The following is a 17,515-nucleotide window of genomic DNA, read 5'->3' as shown; positions in this document are numbered from 1 at the left end:
GACTGAGTAGAGACTAGAGGGATAAATAAAAGCCAAAAACAACCTCCCCCAACTTGTCACACTATTCTTTTAAAAAGTTGTTAATTGACAAATTAAAATTGTATGTGTCTGGGGTATAATGTGATGTTATAATACATGCATACATTGTGGAATAATTAAATCTGGAAAATTAATACATTCATCACCTCAAAACCTATCATTTTTCGTGGTGAGAACATTTGAAATGTACTGTCTTATCGATTTTGAAATATACAATATTTTATTTTTAATTACAGTCACCATGCTGTACTGTAGATCTCAATGAAATATATTCTTCCTGTCTCAACTAAAACATTGTACTCTTTGACCACATCTCCCCCTTCCTCTTACCCCCTCTGAGAACTCCTATTCTTTTATGTTGAAGAGAATGGCTAAAAAGTCCTGGCAGGTTTCAGTTGATGGCTTCAGGGGTTTCCCCATCACACTTCAATGTTATTAATAAAAAGAGGAGGGGCAATATGTAATTTGGACAGGCTGAAAGTCCCGTCTTAACCACTTTCTTTCTTTTTTTTTTTTTTGAGACGGAGTTTGCTCTTGTTGCCCAGGCTGGAGTGCAATGGCGTGATCTCGGCTCACCGCAACCTCCGCCTACTGGGTTCAGGCGATTCTCCTGCCTCAGCCTCCTGAGTAGCTGGGATTAGAGACACACACGCCACCATGCCCAGCTAATTTTTAGTATTTTTAGTAGAGACAGGGTTTCACCATGTTGACCAGGATGGTCTCAATCTCTTGACCTCATGATCCACCCGCCTCGGCCTCCCAAAGTGCTGGGATTATAGGCTTGAGCCATCGCACCCGGCCCACTTTCTTGACTTCACAAAGAAAGTCCTGTTTTCATTTGTAAAATGGGAACTGCATGAATACATTCTTCTTTTCTTCAGCCTTCAATGAAAAAACAGATGCAAAGCCTTTTATCAATTTCAAAACAGTATACAATGTGTGTTACTACTCACAGTTGTCTTACTGTGATCAAACACTTTATAACCCTGTGGCAAGTCAGCCTTACTCTCAGGAAGTGGACATTATTTGGGAAAGGAGAAGTAGCAGGGCATTTCAGGACAGTAGCCTTGGTGGGTCCAAAAATTCCTTGAGAGAGATGGGAGATAGAACTTTCTTCCTGCTTTGGGTTTTATCTTGTTAGTCTTTTCTCTTATCATTCCTATTTTCTATGGAGAATTTCCTGGTTTTGGATTTTAGGTGGGTTTTATGGAGAGGAGGTAGAAAATCTTTAGCTCCAGCAGAATGAAAGGATACATGCAAAGGGACCTAGCACAGTACCTGGTACCCAGTTCTCCTTTAACTTGGCTTTGTTCATTCACTCCTGGTAGGATATTAACAAGGGCTTTAGCCCCTCCTATCGAAAACAACTAACTCAGTGCAGAGTTCAGATTGTGTGGACTAACACGCTGTAGGACAAGCCTATTTCTAAGGCAGGAGCTGGGTAGGGAGGGTGAGAAGGATGAGAAGAATAGGGAAATATGTGTTGGCTGTGTTGCTGCTGTTGCAACCACCACAACAAACAAACAATCAACAGCAAAGGAATTGTTCATACCGGAAAGTGTGCTGCCTTGGAAGAGGCTGGGGAAAATGTGGACGGCTCAAGGGGTCTTGCTGGGTTGAAGGCTGACAGTGGTGATTCCCTTCAACAAATGGTCTTGGTGGGAGGGTACACACACACACACACACACACAGCGACACACACACAGCGACACACACACAGCGACACACATACAGCAACACATACACACACATACCCCCCCACACACAGCGACATGCACACACAGCAACACACACACACACACACACACACACACACACGCAGCGCCCAGACTCCGATTTCAGCGCTGGCAGGAGATAACCATTCTCAGCTCGCCTTTCCAGGGTTATTTTTGGCTGGGGCTCTTCGGTGATGGCAAAAGGTTTCAGCCCCCTCCCAACTCCCTCCCTGTCCTTGTTCAAAAGAGAAACTGGTGCTTGCAGGCTGCGCACTCCCAGGGAGACCGGGAGAGGGGCCGGGGTGTGGGAGAGGAACCAGGGCTCTGCCTAAAGTCTCGCCGCCCGCGGGCTGTTTTCTGCCGGAGGGTGTGCCCCGGAGAGCAGCGAGCGCCGGGGAAGGCTGGGGCCCGGCGCTGGTGGAAGCCACCTGGGTCGGGCTAGCAGGCCCTGGAATCAGGCTTTTGGGACACCCCGAAAGCGAGTCCAACTTGGGAAGACACTGAGCGCACCTCGGGCGGACGGGCAGGCAGAGAAGGTGGGCGGGAGAAAACTTTATAGGAAGGTGGAGGCAAACTCTGCCGAGGGAGGCAGCGAGCTGGGGAGTGGAGAGGAGGGGCGGGCGGTCCCCCGGGCAGGCGCAGGACGCAGGGCACCGGCTGGCTGAGGAGGGGGCCCGGGCGCGAGGCGGAGTCCCGGCTTGCGGCCAGGCTGGTGGGGGCCCCCGGCGGGCTGCAGATTTCCTTGGGCTCCAGGAGCCGCAGCAGGACCGGCCAGGAGGCGCCATGGAGGGGAGCCCCATCCCGGTGCTGACAGTGGCCACCGCGCCCTACGAGGACCAGCGGCCGGCTGGCGGTGGGGGGCTGCGGAGGCCCACCGGCCTCTTCGAGGGCCAGCGCAACTACCTGCCCAACTTCATCCAGAGCGTTCTGTCGTCCATTGACCTGCGCGATCGCCAGGGCTGCACTATGGTGGTGGGCAGCGACGGCAGGTACTTTAGCAAGACGGCCACCGAGATCGTGGTGCAGATGGCTGCAGCCAACGGGGTGAGTGAGTGACCGGATGCCTCAGGCTTTCTGCCGCTCTGCCGCCAGGCCCTCTCCACGCCCTGGTTCCCCCACTGCCTCCGGGCCTAGTTGGAAGACCCCCTCCCCGCTCCGGCTCTGCTACCTCCCTCCCGCATCCTCACCCTCCAGTGCCCCAACCCCGCCGGGCTCGCAGCTCCTGGGCGCACCCCCGACACTGGGTTCTATTAGCACCCACTGCCCCCAAAAGCCTTGAGGGGTCTCCGTCGTTCCTGGAGCCACTCCGGACGCCCTGGACTCTTCTCCGACTCTGCCCACATCCCGCACCTGCTCATTTTTCTTTCCGGCTTTCTCTTGCCCAGTCTTGTCGATTCCACGGCAGCTCCCAGTTTTCCCTATTTTTCCGAACACGTCCACTATCCACTGTCCCCACACAAACTTCTTTCGCAGGCTCTCAACATATTCCCCCCGCCCTGTGGCCTTTTTGCAATAATCCCCCAACCCCCTAAATCTTCGCTCTGCCAATTTTACTGTAGTGGTGTCTCAGAACACACACACACACACACACACACACACACACACACACACACACACTCCATGACATATTTGGTAAGAGTGGGCCCTGAAGGTTTTAAATGTTTTAATATTTTGGGTTTTTAATATTTTGAAGGTTTTTAACATTTCGGTTCTTTAACCCAGTGTAACCCAGTGGAATGACTGAATGATTTATTTGATTAGGATAGGGACGGAGTGGATCAATTTGATGCTGAACAGCTTGGGTTCGCAGTTCCCAGGAGGCATATCTCTAAATGGGCTGAAATAAGATTTGCAATGGCTCTCTTAATGCAATTTCCAACTTCTCTCCAAATGCTTTTTGGCATTTGACAACGTTTCATGCCTCTTCCCCTTTCAGTTTTCATCCTAATTTCCTCTCCCTTCCCACGACCTCGGTAGTCTTCTTTTGTAATCCGGATTCTCAGACTTCAGGTTTTTCCTCCCTCTGCACCTTTCCTCTCTGTCCTATAACTAGAAACACTTTTTGGCATAGCCTCATATCCCAATTTTCTGTTTCCCAAGTCTGGCAGCATCTCAAAGACATATACAAACGGGATATTTAATTTCAGAGATCTCTGAATTATCTGTGGGAAACATCATCTAAAAAAGTAATTTCATCTTTGTTAACGCAACCAGACCCACACAAATAGAACTTTTTTTTTTTTTTTTTGAGACGGAGTTTCGCTCTTGTTACCCAGGCTGGAGTGCAATGGCACGATCTCGGCTCACCGCAACCTCCGCCTCCTGGGTTCAAGCAATTCTCCTGCCTCAGCCTCCTGAGTAGCTGGGATTACAGGCACGTGCCACCATGCCCAGCAGAACTTTTCTTTAAAGGAAGTCTCTTGCAGATGTGTAAATGAGTGTTAACATCTTTAAAAGCAAAATTTAACAATTCCCTGGCATTTGGATTCTCTCTCTCCTTCCCAACCCTCTCCTTTTCATTTTCTCACTTACTATTAAAAATATTTTTTAAAGGATTCTCCATGCTTCATATTTATCTACTATAATTCCTCCTTCTCAGTGTTTCAGTGATAAGGAAAGAGGATTCTTTTAAAAAACATAATAAAAAGCAATTGGGAGAAACAGGCCAGTGGTGTTGGGGTGGGTGGTGGAATTGTGATTTTTGACTCCAGCAGAGTCAAAAATGATGCCGGAGATATGGGGGTTTGTATTTCTCTCTGGCTCCTCCCTTGGGATTGTTGAAGGTTGGCTAGAATCAGGGAGTTGAAGAGAGGTTGACAAATGGTCTTTCACTTTTGTCTGACAAGGCTGTTCCCATGGAGTGATGGAGAATAATGAGCCTTGAGAGAGCTATGGCAGCTCTCATACTCCTTCTTGGGCCAATATTTTTAGGGAGTGAGAGAAACATAGCCTGTCCAATACTTGTTGTGGGTCAGAATATTTTTGAAGCTACAGTTGTTGATTTGCATGGGAAAATTATTATTTATTTTATTTTTTTTCATTGCATTTTAGGTTTTGGGGTACATTTGAAGAACATGCAAGATTGTTGCATAGGTACACACATGACAGTGTGATTTGCTGCCTTCCTCCCCTTCACCTATGTCTGGCATTTCTCCTCATGCTATCTCTCCCCACCTCCCCACCCCCACTGTCCCTCCCCCATTTCCCCCCAACAGATCCCAGTGTGTAGTGCTCCCCTCCCTGTGTCCATGTGTTCTCATTGTTCAACGCCCGCCTGTGAGTGAGAACATGTGGTGTTTGATTTTCTGCTCTTGTGTCAGTTTGCTGAGAATGATGGTTTCCAGGTTCATCCATGTCCCTACAAAGGACATGATCTCATCATTTTTGATGGCTGCATAATATTCCATAGTGTATATGTGCCACATTTTCCCTGTCCAGTCTATCATCGATGGACATTTGGGTTGGTTCCAGGTCTTTGCTGTTGTAAACAGTGCTGCAATGAACATTCGTGTGCATGTGTCCTTATAGTAGAATGATTTATAATCCTTTGGATATATACCCAGTAATGGGATTCTGGGTCAAATGGAATTTCTATTTCTAGGTCCTTAAGGAATCCCCACACTGTCTTCCACAATGGTTGAACTAATTTACACTCCCACCAACAATATAAAAGTGTTTCTATTTCTCCATATCCTCTCTGGCATCTGTTGTCTCTAGATTTTTTAATGATCGCCATTCTAACTGGTGTGAGATGGTATCTCAACGTAGTTTTGATTTGCATTTCTCTAATGACCAGTGATGATGAGCATTTTTTCTTATGTTTGTTGACCTCATGTATGTCGTCTTTTATAAAGTGTCTGTTCATATCCTTTACCCACTTTTGAATGGGGTTGTTTCTTTTTTTCTTGTAAATCTGTTTTAGTTCTTTGTAAATTCTGGATATCAGCCCCTTGTCAGATGGGTAGACTGCAAAAATTTTTTCCCATTCTGTTGGTTGCCAATTCACTCTAATGACTGTTTCTTTTGCTGTGCAGAAGCTGTGGAGTTTGATTAGGTCCTATTTGTCTATTTTGGCTTTTGTTGCCAATGCTTTTGGTGTTTTTGTCATGAAGTCCTTGCCTATGCCTATGTCCTGAATGGTTTTGTCTAGATTTTCTTCTAGGTTTTTTTTATGGTGTTAGGTCTATGTCTTATTATTTCTTGGTCCACTTTACCATAAGGGTTCCTCAGCTTCTTACTTCATTGGATTTTCTATGGCAAACCCACTTCATTAACTCTAAGAGTGGAATTTATTTTAGCAGATAATTAGCATAGGTTAATATATGCTTAAAATAGAGTCACGTTTAGTCTACTAGTTGTTGTAAAGGGCAGATTACAATTAAAATCCACATAGAAGCATCAATTCTTAAGTTATCTGAAAGTACTACTTCTAAGAGGGGTGGGTATGGGTGAAGGGAATGGTAGACATGTTTCAGAATTTCAAACAGCCAGCTTTAACCAATCTTTTCCTCATTTTGTTCACCTTTTTGGGGGCTTATGCTAAAGTGACATTTTATCCCTAAATTCTTCAGTACAGATTTCTAAAAAACAAGAAATGGAGGTTTCTTTTATAAGGGCACTAATTCCAATCATGAGGGCTCTGTCCTTATGACCTAATGACCCCCAAAGGCCCCATCTTGTAATACCAGCACCGTTGGGGTTAGGATTTCAACATATGAATTTTGGGAGAACATACACATTTAGCCTGTTGCAAGTTTTAATTAGATTCAGGCTAAACTTTTTTTTTTTTAAAACAGTATTTCATATATTCACATCCCATCATTAGTGATGCTGAGAGGATCACAAGATTAGGGTGGTTACTGCCTATCTCCTCCGTTATATTCATCGTTGGGTCAGGCCTGTAGTCTGTGATGTAAACTTTACACCATGTGTATATTTAGTTCTGTATCAACATTTACCTGATTGTTTTAGCATTTATGGATGATCCTTTCTCGAGTTGATTACTTCATTAGAGGTTTCAAATGGTGACTTTCTAATTTGTTCTACATGTTTTAGCTGGCATTTTTCTATAAGCAGGCCATTTTCTTCACAACTAGGTCATTGGTTACCCTGAAATATAGTTCCTTCCGGAAAGGCAGAACATGTGTTTATGTCTTTTAAAAATTACTGGTGTTTGGAGTGAGGATTTGGTGAGTTAACTACCTCCACAGGTGACAAATGAATTTTTGCTTCTCACTTTCACTTTTTTGAGTATCACTCTGGATGCTTGGATTTTTATATTTAATTTGAATGGGTTGGGGAATAAATGAGAAGATAGTTTTTATCTGTTTCTGTAGTTTTTATGTGGCTATGAGAACTTACATTTAAAAATTCCAAGAAACATTTTAATTCCCCTTTAAAGATATAAACTATGTCATACTACAGAGCAAAAGAAAAACCAATCAATTAGCTCTCTTTCTATTTCCATCTGCTTCAGAGCCTCAACTTTTTGTATCTTCTATGTATCAAATTATTCACATCTCTTAAAAAGTTTAAGAGCCAAAATGCAACACAATGACTGTAGGAATGCCTTTGCCCGTTTCTGGGCTGGTGCACCTAAGGCAACCTCTTTTTCTCGTCTTTGTTCTGATCTTTCTTATTCCTAAACGACTTCAGTATTGGACAGATGACAGCACTGTGCCTGTCTCAAGATGTTTCTGACTCTTTCTTTCTTTCTTTCTTTCTTTCTTTCTTTCTTTCTTTCTTTCTTTCTTTCTTTCTTTCTTTCTTTTTTGAGACACAGTCTTGCTCTGTCACCAGGCTGGAGTGCAATGGCGAGATTTCGGCTCAGTGCAACCTCCACCTCCCGGGTTCCAGCAATTCTCCCACCTCAGCCTCCTGAGTAGCTGGGATTACAGGCATGCATTACCATACCTGGCTGTTTCTGACTTTTTCTAAAGTCTTCTTTCTCTGGAGACGACATTATATGATAGCACTGTTCAATAGAGGTTTCTCTGATGATGGAACTGTTCTATAATCTGCATTGTCCCAGCCTCTAGCCATATGTGAATACTGAATACTTGAAATGTGGCTACAGCAACTGAAGAACTGAATTTTGCATTTTGCTTAATTTTAATTAATTAAAATAGAAATGCAAATAGCCACAAGTGGTTAGTAGCTACCATACTGGAAAGCAAATTTCTATTATTTAGCTTTTAAAATCTATTTTGTTTTGTTTTCAAAAATGGAGTTGGACTGTTACAACCCAAAGGAACGATAGGTTAAATTAAGGTAAATTACGAAATACTACAAATACACATTTGGGAAATCCAAACTAGATATTTTCATCTGATAACCATATCCTCTTTTGACTTTAGCCTTGGAGATATTGAAGTATGGCAGAAAAAACCCTGTATGAGCAGCTGGAAGACCCACCTTCTTTTCCCAGCTCTGCCACATATTGACCAAAAGAGTCAAAGTCCATTCACATGGATGAAGGGCCTTGGAATTTTGTTTTTGGTTTACACATGCAAGTTGGAGGGTAGAAGTTTTAGCTTCTTGAAATACCTAGAAACCACTTGTTTCCTCATCTAAAAATCATTATGACAGTGAAACACTGCATATGAAAGTACTTTGTAACATCTATAGCACTGGAAAATGTAAATAACTTTTACTGAAATATAAAGTGTATGGTCAACTAAATATATCTCAGATAATTATGATTTGACTATATGTATTGAATATAGCCTGTAGTGGGCCCTTTGGTCAACAACTTAACAGTTTTGTTGCAAGTTTTTAGTGAAGAGAAAATTTACTTGTTAACTAACCATGCCCTATTTTGGCCACATGATGAATGGCAATGATATTGACACACAGAGCACCTTACAGAATTCAAGAATTTCTCAGTGCCTTGTGAACTCTTTCAAAGTGGGAAGCTGAAATGCAGTGGTATGCAGAAGGCTAGCTCAACCAGGGCCTTGGGAGTGTCCTCCAGATAGATGTGTGTACAGGTTGTATTTGGGATGCAGAAGGCTGGCTCAGCCAGGGCCTTGGGAGTGTCCTCCAGATAGATGTGTGTGCAGGTTGTATTTGGTTCTGGTTGGCCATGAAAAGCAGGTGGCTCTAAAGAATGAGAATATGCTTAGTTTGGCATTTATTAGAACTATCTGGAGAACAAATCTTGGGGTGGCCCCCAAACCGAGCAACATAGATTTGGAAGTGGAGTGAGGTAGGAAGCGGTGGTGGTCGGAGAAGGGAGAGAAGTAGGAAGGGTAGAGGAAGGAAGGGAGAGAGGGAAACCTGCGCTTCAATACCTAGGTCTTCTTTCCTGGGATGAATCTGAGAATCTGGGACTGGGTGGCTAAGATCTCATCTCTAGAAGGGAGAAAGAACTGGGTGGTGATTGCTCTGTATTTACTACTGGAGTTCACTACAGAATAGATGAATGGAATGGGCTGGGATGATCGACATGAAGGAGACCAGGTTTGAGATACATTAAAAAACTTGAAGGAGCCCTTCCATGATTCTCTCTTCCCTCTCTCTGCTTCCCTTTCTGAATCTCCATCCTCAAGTTGTGGAATTACCAAATCTATTATGTGAGCAAACAGCAAGCTTCTGATAGCCCTTGGCTCCATCTATCTCCCTGTTTGTGTCAGTTCATTCTGGATACTTTTAGCCTGTGGTCTTCATTCACTCTTTTTATGGGGAAGCAAAAGGAGTGGGAGAGATTGTGAGAACAGCTGGGCCCTCCCAGTTGCTGGGGTGGTTATTTTAAGCTTTGTTTAATGTGTCCAGAGACCCAGATGGCATTTTTAACTAAGCTGCTTTATTAAATCTTGTGATAAAGCATAGTGATGTTTATTGAAAAGGCAGAAACACATCAGCAACATTATGCATGAAACTTGCCCTGAGAATTTTGTATAAAACATCTGTTCTCTTTGAGCTTTTTGTGAACTCTGGAAGTTTGCTAGTTTCTATATAGATTTGAGGACAAGAAGTTGGAACCCACTTCTGGAGAAGTCCAAGCATAGGTATTGGAGTCATTAACCCTAACTCTTTCAGTTTTAAGGTCCCAGATACTCTTCTATTAGACAACAGTAGCACGAACAAGCACTGTAATAGCATTTGCACAAGATTATTTGAGAATAATGGACAGGAAAAATTGGTATAAATGGTTCAGGGAATTTTAAATTAAACATAAAAAGCTAGGGTTTTAATGGCCCATGTCAGCCTATAGCCTTAAGAGTTAATATGCAAACAAACAGTCAAGATTGGGCCAATGTGCCCCTACTTCTACTTACACAGTCAAGGGGGGAATGTTTAGATTCTTTCATCTGATTTGACTCTCTTAGTTATGAATAAGAAGGTATCTAGAATATATATGTGACTTGTTAAAATGAAAATTCATCTTCTCTGAGTCTTTACATATCTTTTACCTCTTATATTTTTAATGACATCAACTTTTGGAGTCATGTCCATAGTTGTGTGAAAAGAAAAATTTCAGGAACATTCAACCTCCAAAGTTCTTTTTCTTAGTCTGAAGTCATGGAAGCATTTTACTTTTATTTTCTCTTTTAAAGTTTGTACTAGTAGGTATTTTGTATAAATGTAATATTTAATTATTGTCTTTGTATTGTTTTTCTCTAGTAAGCATCCTGGTTTTTAGCTATCAAAATCTAGTTTTACATTTAGGAATTTCTAATGGAAAGAGAAAGGAATGTGAAATCAGAGGACAAGAGTTTATTCTACTTGACAAAACATGTGCCACATACTGGAAGGACAGTTTTACAATAAATATTTAATATCTATGATATGTAAAAAGATTTTCCAAATCAATAAGAAAATTCAAACAATTCAATACAAATATCGTCAATAATAACACATGAACAGGTGGCCAACCTTATCGGTAACCAAAGAAATAGAAATTAATCCATCAACTTGTAAAAAAGATGAAATTACCCAGAGTTGGTGTAGGTGTTGGAAAATTGTCATGTTTGTATACTGTTCATAGAAGTTAAATTGATACAACTTTTTGGTTAGGCAATTTGGAAGTATATATCTAAATTAATAGAGTAGTTGTCTAATAACCCAGGAATCCCTTAATCTAAGAATGTATCCTGTAGATTTTCTAGAACAAATGTACACACTTCTGTGTACAAGGGTAGTCACTGCAGCATTCTGCTAAGGAAAAACTCAGAAAAAAATCTATATGTTCAACACTAGAGAACAGTTACATAATTTATGACACAACCACACAATATACACCATTAAAATAAAGGATGTACATTTATATGTAGTAAGAAAAAGATGTGAATGATAGCTTGTTGGTGAAGAAAAAGCAATGACTGGAGTATTGTGTGTTTCTGTGTCTAATATAGATATATAACATAAGACAGAAAGAACATACTCCAGTGAAGAGTGGATAGATCTTGGGGGCAGAGGGTTTGTAATGGGGAAGGAGAGTCCCTTTTCCTTTCTATTCCATATGCATCTCTGGATTTAAAATATCATACATGTATATGCATTACCTTCAACATTAAAGCAGTAATGAAGACAAAAGGAGACGCTCTGGATTTGAATCATGATACTACCACTTGCAACTTATTTGCTGTGGGGAAGTCACCTAGCCTTCTGGGATCTGTTTCCTCGTTTATAAAAATAAGGAAAGTAACAATACTTGTCTACATATCTTCCAGGGTTGTGGGGAGGATTGCATGTGTTAATGGGTCACAGCATTGTGAATTATTTTATTTATTCATATAACACAATTATTAACAAAATATTTTGCTCTGATTAAAATAAAAGAAGTACATGTTCATGTGTGTTTTTTAGTCCTAGTAGCTTTACTAACTAGAAGGTTCCTGCTGATGTGGTGATCACTGTTGCTTTGGTACAGCTTCCTCTTGACTTTTGGCATTGCTGCATGCTGCTAGCCAAAGCTGAGGTGGCAACTGCTGAAAGTGTGATCTCCTCCCCCTCCCAGCACACACTCACACTCATGCACACACAAACACACAGGTGCACACTCCATCCCAGTACATGAGGTGGCAGCAGCTGCTCCAGTGTAGACATTCATACAACAAAAGGGACTTTTTCGGTGTGGCCTGTGCATTATTTCCTGTTAAGCATGAGCTGAGTCAGTGCCATACTTTTCCATCTGAAACTTTTTTGAGGCTCAGGCTGTGTTAAGAGCAAATCCTCTCCCCCCATGCCCTCCCCACAGCCCTTTACTGAAGCCAGGTCTTAATCTGCTCATTTCATGAGGATTTTCAAACCGAATGGACTGGGCCATGTGAGAGATTACTGAAATGAACAGACCAAGCAGAGGCGAAGAGACTCCATGCTAATCTGCTGAGTCGTCTGAAAATGCACAGCTGTGGGAGCTCATGATGCTTTAAAGTACTTTGGCAGGATGTTTGTCAGAGGGCCTGTTCCTGCAGCCCTGCTGAATGTTTGGTTAGGAGGCATAATCTTTTTTTGGACAGGATCTCCCAAATGTAAAGTGATAGATGCTAATGTGGAATATAATACAGAAGATCCAGCTTGGCTGTCATAAATAATAGTAAATTGTTTAATCTTGCTGAGTTGTAAATCTATGATTGCCAGAGGTCTTTAGTTCACTGGAACGTAGAATGGGGGCAGGGGCACTTAGCAAATAGGCATTTATTGTTTTCCACCCAGGCAAAAACTGGTCTGATGGAATTTATCTAAAAATGCGTACAAATGTATTTTAATTAATTGTGACAATTACTCAGGGAAAACACATGGCCCTAAAGAGACTGAGGTTTTTTTTTTTTTGTTCTACCTATAAATATATATGTACATTCATGTATATTCTACCTATATGTAAATAAGACAATGAATTCTTGTTTTGGAAATATATATTTATACATATCCATATAGACAGATATACACATATATAATTTCTGTCTACCTATTAAGGTGTGGTGCCAGATGGAAAGTATTTTTAAGCATTTAGATAGTTTATTCTACAGCATATGTGTGCACACAGCTTCCCCATAAAGCTTTGTCTCTTTTCTGGATGTATTTAACAAGAGGCTACAACAGAGCAAAAATGTCAGAAATGTTTGAACATTCCATAGAAATGAAGGAGGTGTTTCCAAATGAGCTATGTTTCTATGACAATAAATAGAACTTGTGTTTAGTTGGATGGATTGGGGTAAGAAATATAAGCGATATAAGTAAGTGCAACTATTCCAGGCAGAAGTCTACCTTGTAAGAACAGCTTTGTGCAGTGAGCTCAATAGCATTGATCAGTTAGCAGGACAGCTCGGTACATAGAAGTGAGCGGTGCCAGTCTGGGGCACAGATGGGGACAATTGAAGAAGATGCAGGTCAGGACAAGGATGCAGACATGTACCTGTCACTCACTACCATGGACTTCAGCAGATTCTTAGTGAACTAGTTTATGATTAAAGAAGAAAGACATCAATGAAATGTAAAAATGTTACACTTAATTTGCTGCTTCGTTATTGGCAAACTATATCCAGTTTTTAGTTTTTGGTTAAGTTTTTTTTTGTTTGTCTGTTTTTGAAACGGGGTCTCGTTCTGTCATCCAGGCTGGAGTGCAGTGATTGTCCTAGCTCACTGTAGCCTTAAACTCCTGGACTCAACAGAACCTCATACCTCAGCCTCCCAAGAAGCTGGGACTACAGGTACACACCATCACGGCTGGCTAATTTATCTTATTTTTTGTAGAGACAAAATCTTGCTGTGTTGCCCAGGCTGCTCTTGAGCTTCTGGCTTCAAGCCACCCTCCTGTCTTGGCCTCTCAAAGTGCTGAGATTATAGGTGTGAGTTGCCATGCCTGGCCTACATCCAGTTTAATTTATACCACATTGTGGGTTAGTCTTCAAACATGTTTTTGTTTTACATATAAGAATTTGAGGTAAAGGGCTGGGCGCGGTGGCTCAAGCCTGTAATCCCAGCACTTTGGGAGGCCAGGGAGGGTGGACCACGAGGTCAAGAGATCGAGACCATCCTGGTCAACATGGTGAAACCCCATCTCTACTAAAAATACAAAAAATCAGCTGGGCATGGTAGCGCGTGCCTGTAATCCCAGCTACCCAGGAGGCTGAGGCAGGAGAACTGCCTGAACCCAGGAGGCGGAGGTTGTGGTGAGCCGAGATCGCGCCATTGCACTCCAGCCTGGGTAACAAGAGTGAAATTCCGCCTCAAAAAAAAAAAAAAAAAAAAAATTTGAGGTAAAAGAACACTTTTATGTTGGTCAATAAACAATGGTACATTTAAATAATGGAAGACTATATCCATTAAAATCATGTTGTGAAAGAATATTCAGTGACATGGAAAGACTGACTCAAGGGCAAGCGAAATGTGTCGAGAGTCTGTTGGGTACTAGGCACTGTAAATGGGAGCTTGGTTGTTACTTCCTTTTATCCTCCATCATGTGGTCTTTTAGATAACAAAACCGAGATACATGGGGATTTGGGATCTTGCTGAAAGTCACACAGGCAGTAGGTGGCAAAGTCAATTCTTACATTCTTTTCCATTGGGCACCAAAATCTCAGCTTACCTCAGGGTACTCAACTCCGCTTTCTTGACCCAGACCCAGGTAGACCCACTGGACACTTGTAGTTCTTATCCTGGGATCCAGTTGTGGTGGTCACTTCATAAAATGGCAACAAGTGGGCCAAACTCTATACCTTAAAGATTTCAGAGCACTTCCTATGCACCGAAGTTACCTAATTACCAGGAAGGACATACTTCCAATTTTCACTACCTCCATTTTGTAACTGAGGAAGATGAGATTTCTTGATCTTCTCGATGAAATCTTGAGAAATGGGTCCAATTGAAGACCAGAACTTGGGCCACACTTCTAGATGCCTGTGACTTTTCTGCACTTGTTTAGATATTAGGAATTGAATGTGAAATCCATGTTGGGTTGGTGCTAATAAGCACTCATCTCTCTCTCCAGCCCCTGAGCATGTGTGTAAAGACTTCCAGAGGTACGGGAAGTTGAGGATGAGCTCTCTTGTTCCCATCTGGTCTCCATGTAACAAAGCACATAACTTCACAATTATCCAAATGCAAATGAATAAGTCCCTTGATGTTTGGATAACCACATTCATGCCTTGAGTTTGTTTTTTCTTGAAATTGCACTTACCCACCTCCTATTTACCCCTGCACAATACTACTTAAGGGCTGGCATTCTGCAACCTATTGCAGCTTGGCTTTGGGGTTCCTTCCAGTGTCTTGTTTTTGTTGTAAACCGAGAAGACAGAAAACAGGCATCTTTGTGTATATAGCTTGCTACAGCACTTCGTAGGTGGACATCGTGGAGGCTATGTGGTCCTGGAGAACACTTCCTCTGTAAAGCACCAAGGAAGTTTCTGTTCATTGTCTCTCCACTCTCTCAATTCACTTTGGGAATGATAGGGTTATAACACAGTGAGCAGAAGGTATTGGGGAATGTCATGCTTAATTTTTCTCTTGTTTTCTTAAATGGCATTTAAAGCTAAAAGGGAATCACGAAGGGTAAGTCTGATTTAAGGGAGTTCACACATGAAGGCAATCATGCTTTCATTAGTGGTATGTCACAGGGAAAACTGGAGTCAAAATTCTGCACCTACCTTGAGATTTTAGCCTGAGGGTTTAAATATTACCTTGTTGCTCTCTAGGACTTTAATGTGAGCTAATTAGAAACCGAACTCATACTAAATCTAATTTAGAAGAGAAATTGTTGATGTTCTGAAGAAAAAGAGCTGTCAGAAATAAGATCATTAAAAAAACCATAGTTGTATATGGCACAAGATGTAAAGGAATAAAGTGCTGGGAGAAAGCTTTTATAGCATAACATTTTATCTTTCTTGGGACACTGGTCTAAGGCACATGAAAGGGCATATTGATTCCCTTGGCACCTGCTATGCAGGTGAAAAAGCCCAATGACATAATCTAGGTGAGGTTTAAGGCTTGATGGAAGGCATTGGTGCCATTAGAAGGGCAGACATGGAGAGATCTTAAATCATGGCATTGCGGGGAATGCTAACTGCACACTCCTTTCTACTACATCTTCATTTCCTCAAGCATTTACAAGTCACGGCTGGGTAGGAACAGGTTCATCCTGAGTCCATCTGTCTGTGTGATTGGGAATGCGTATGCCTCACAGATGTGTCTGCAGGGGTTTGTGTCATAATGTTCATATATGTGATAGATGTGGAACCTGGTATCTGTATCTGTGTGCCTCCTATGTGCGTGTGTGTGAGTGACAGTGGACTTGGGTCCACTTTGTCCCCTTTTCCATGTGGGAGTTGAAGGAAATCCTCCTTAGTGGCAGTAACATTCACTTGGGTGAGTGCACCTTCTGGAGGGCTGGGTGAGGTGGTGGTTCTTCCAGCCAAAGCCAGACCCTAGGGTGTGGGATGTTCAGTGAGGGAGCAGCAGAATGCCATGGCCTGGTCCTCCCTGGACTGTGGTCTGGATTTCACTCGAGTTCATCAGATGTTGTGAGCTTCAATGCTGTGAACAAAATTAAGGCTAATTGTGTAAGTAGACCATCTTTTCCTTGCAAGGTAGCGGTCTGCTGCGTTGACAGAGGGTAGTATTTCTAGGACTTTTTCAGAGAGTAAAATGGTAGTTTAAGGGATAATCTGCTGTGAGTTTTAAATGTTGTAGGGGGTTGTGGGATTTGGGGGAAGACAATAGAATAATTTGTGTCATGGTTAATTTAACAAAGAGTTTTTGTTGGTAGAATCTGATCTTTGGTGGATTTTAACAACCTCCTCTTTCTTGGCTTTTCGAATAAAGACATGGAGCCTCAGAGAAGTAAAATGTTTGACTTTATGTCAGGTGGTAGAGCCAAGACTCATGCCTAGGCCTTTTTTTTTTTTTTTTTTTTTTTTTTGAGATGGAGTCTTGCTGTGTTGCCCAGGCTAGAGTACAGTGGCATGATCTTGGTTCAGTATAACCTCCGCCTCCTGGGTTCAAGGGATTCTCCTGCCTTAGCCTTCTGAGTATTTGGGACTACAGGCACATACTGTCACACCCAGATAATTTTTGTATTTTTAGTAGAGACGGGTTTTCACCATGTTGTTCAGGCTGGTCTCAAACTCCTGACCTCATGATCTGTCTGCGTTGGACTCCCAAAGTGCTGGGGTTACACGTGTGAGCCACCGCACTCAGCTATGCCTGTGCCTTTTAACTTGAAGTTGAATGCTTTTCTTTATATAAAAGGACTTCCAAAAGTTATACATTTATTTTTTACCAATGACTAGATTTTGAAAGCATACCTTTTCTGATGACATTTATCCTGGCCTAATTGGAAGAGAAAGGATGAGCAGAAGAGAAGACATAGACACACAGAAGAAAGTGATGTAAAGACAGAGGCAGAGATTGAAGTGACGTGACACAAGCTCAGAAATATGTGGAGCCACCAGAGACTGGAAGAGGCATGGGAGGATCCTCCCCTAGAGCGATCCAATGAGGCAGGCCCCTGCTGATGCCTTGCTTTTGGACTTCTGGCCTCCAGATCTAGGAGGGAATAAAATTTAGTTGCTTTTAGCCACCAAGTTTATGGCAATTCGTTATAGCAGCCTTATGAAGCTAATGCAAACTTTGTATTAGGTTACAAATTTTGTATTCATTTCCTAGGACTCCAGTAACAAATTACCACATATCTGGTGGCTTAAAACCAAAGAAACTTATTCTTTCACAGTTCTGGAGGCCAGAAATCAAAATCAAGGTGTTGGCACAGACATACTTCATAGATGCTCTAGGGAGGGCCGGTTTCCTGCCTCTTCCAGCTT

The 17,515-nt window shown here is 42.1% G+C and overlaps 1 protein-coding gene across 1 annotated transcript in view; it reads left to right on the top strand.

The window, feature by feature from the left end:
• The first annotated feature begins 1,886 nt into the window (after nt 1-1,886).
• The window catches only part of PGM5 (phosphoglucomutase 5), a 181,150-nt gene continuing 165,521 nt past the window's right edge, over nt 1,887-17,515 (top strand). Inside the window, exon 1 of the mRNA XM_003935640.4 lies at nt 1,887-2,798. Coding sequence (XP_003935689.1) covers nt 2,538-2,798 — 261 coding nt within the window. The 5' untranslated portion in view covers nt 1,887-2,537. The remainder of the gene's footprint in view (nt 2,799-17,515) is intronic.

The sequence above is a fragment of the Saimiri boliviensis genome, chromosome 2 (assembly GCF_048565385.1).
Source record: "Saimiri boliviensis isolate mSaiBol1 chromosome 2, mSaiBol1.pri, whole genome shotgun sequence".
In the NCBI taxonomy this organism is placed as follows: domain Eukaryota; kingdom Metazoa; phylum Chordata; class Mammalia; order Primates; family Cebidae; genus Saimiri; species Saimiri boliviensis.
This window is presented reverse-complemented; position numbering and strand designations above follow the sequence as displayed.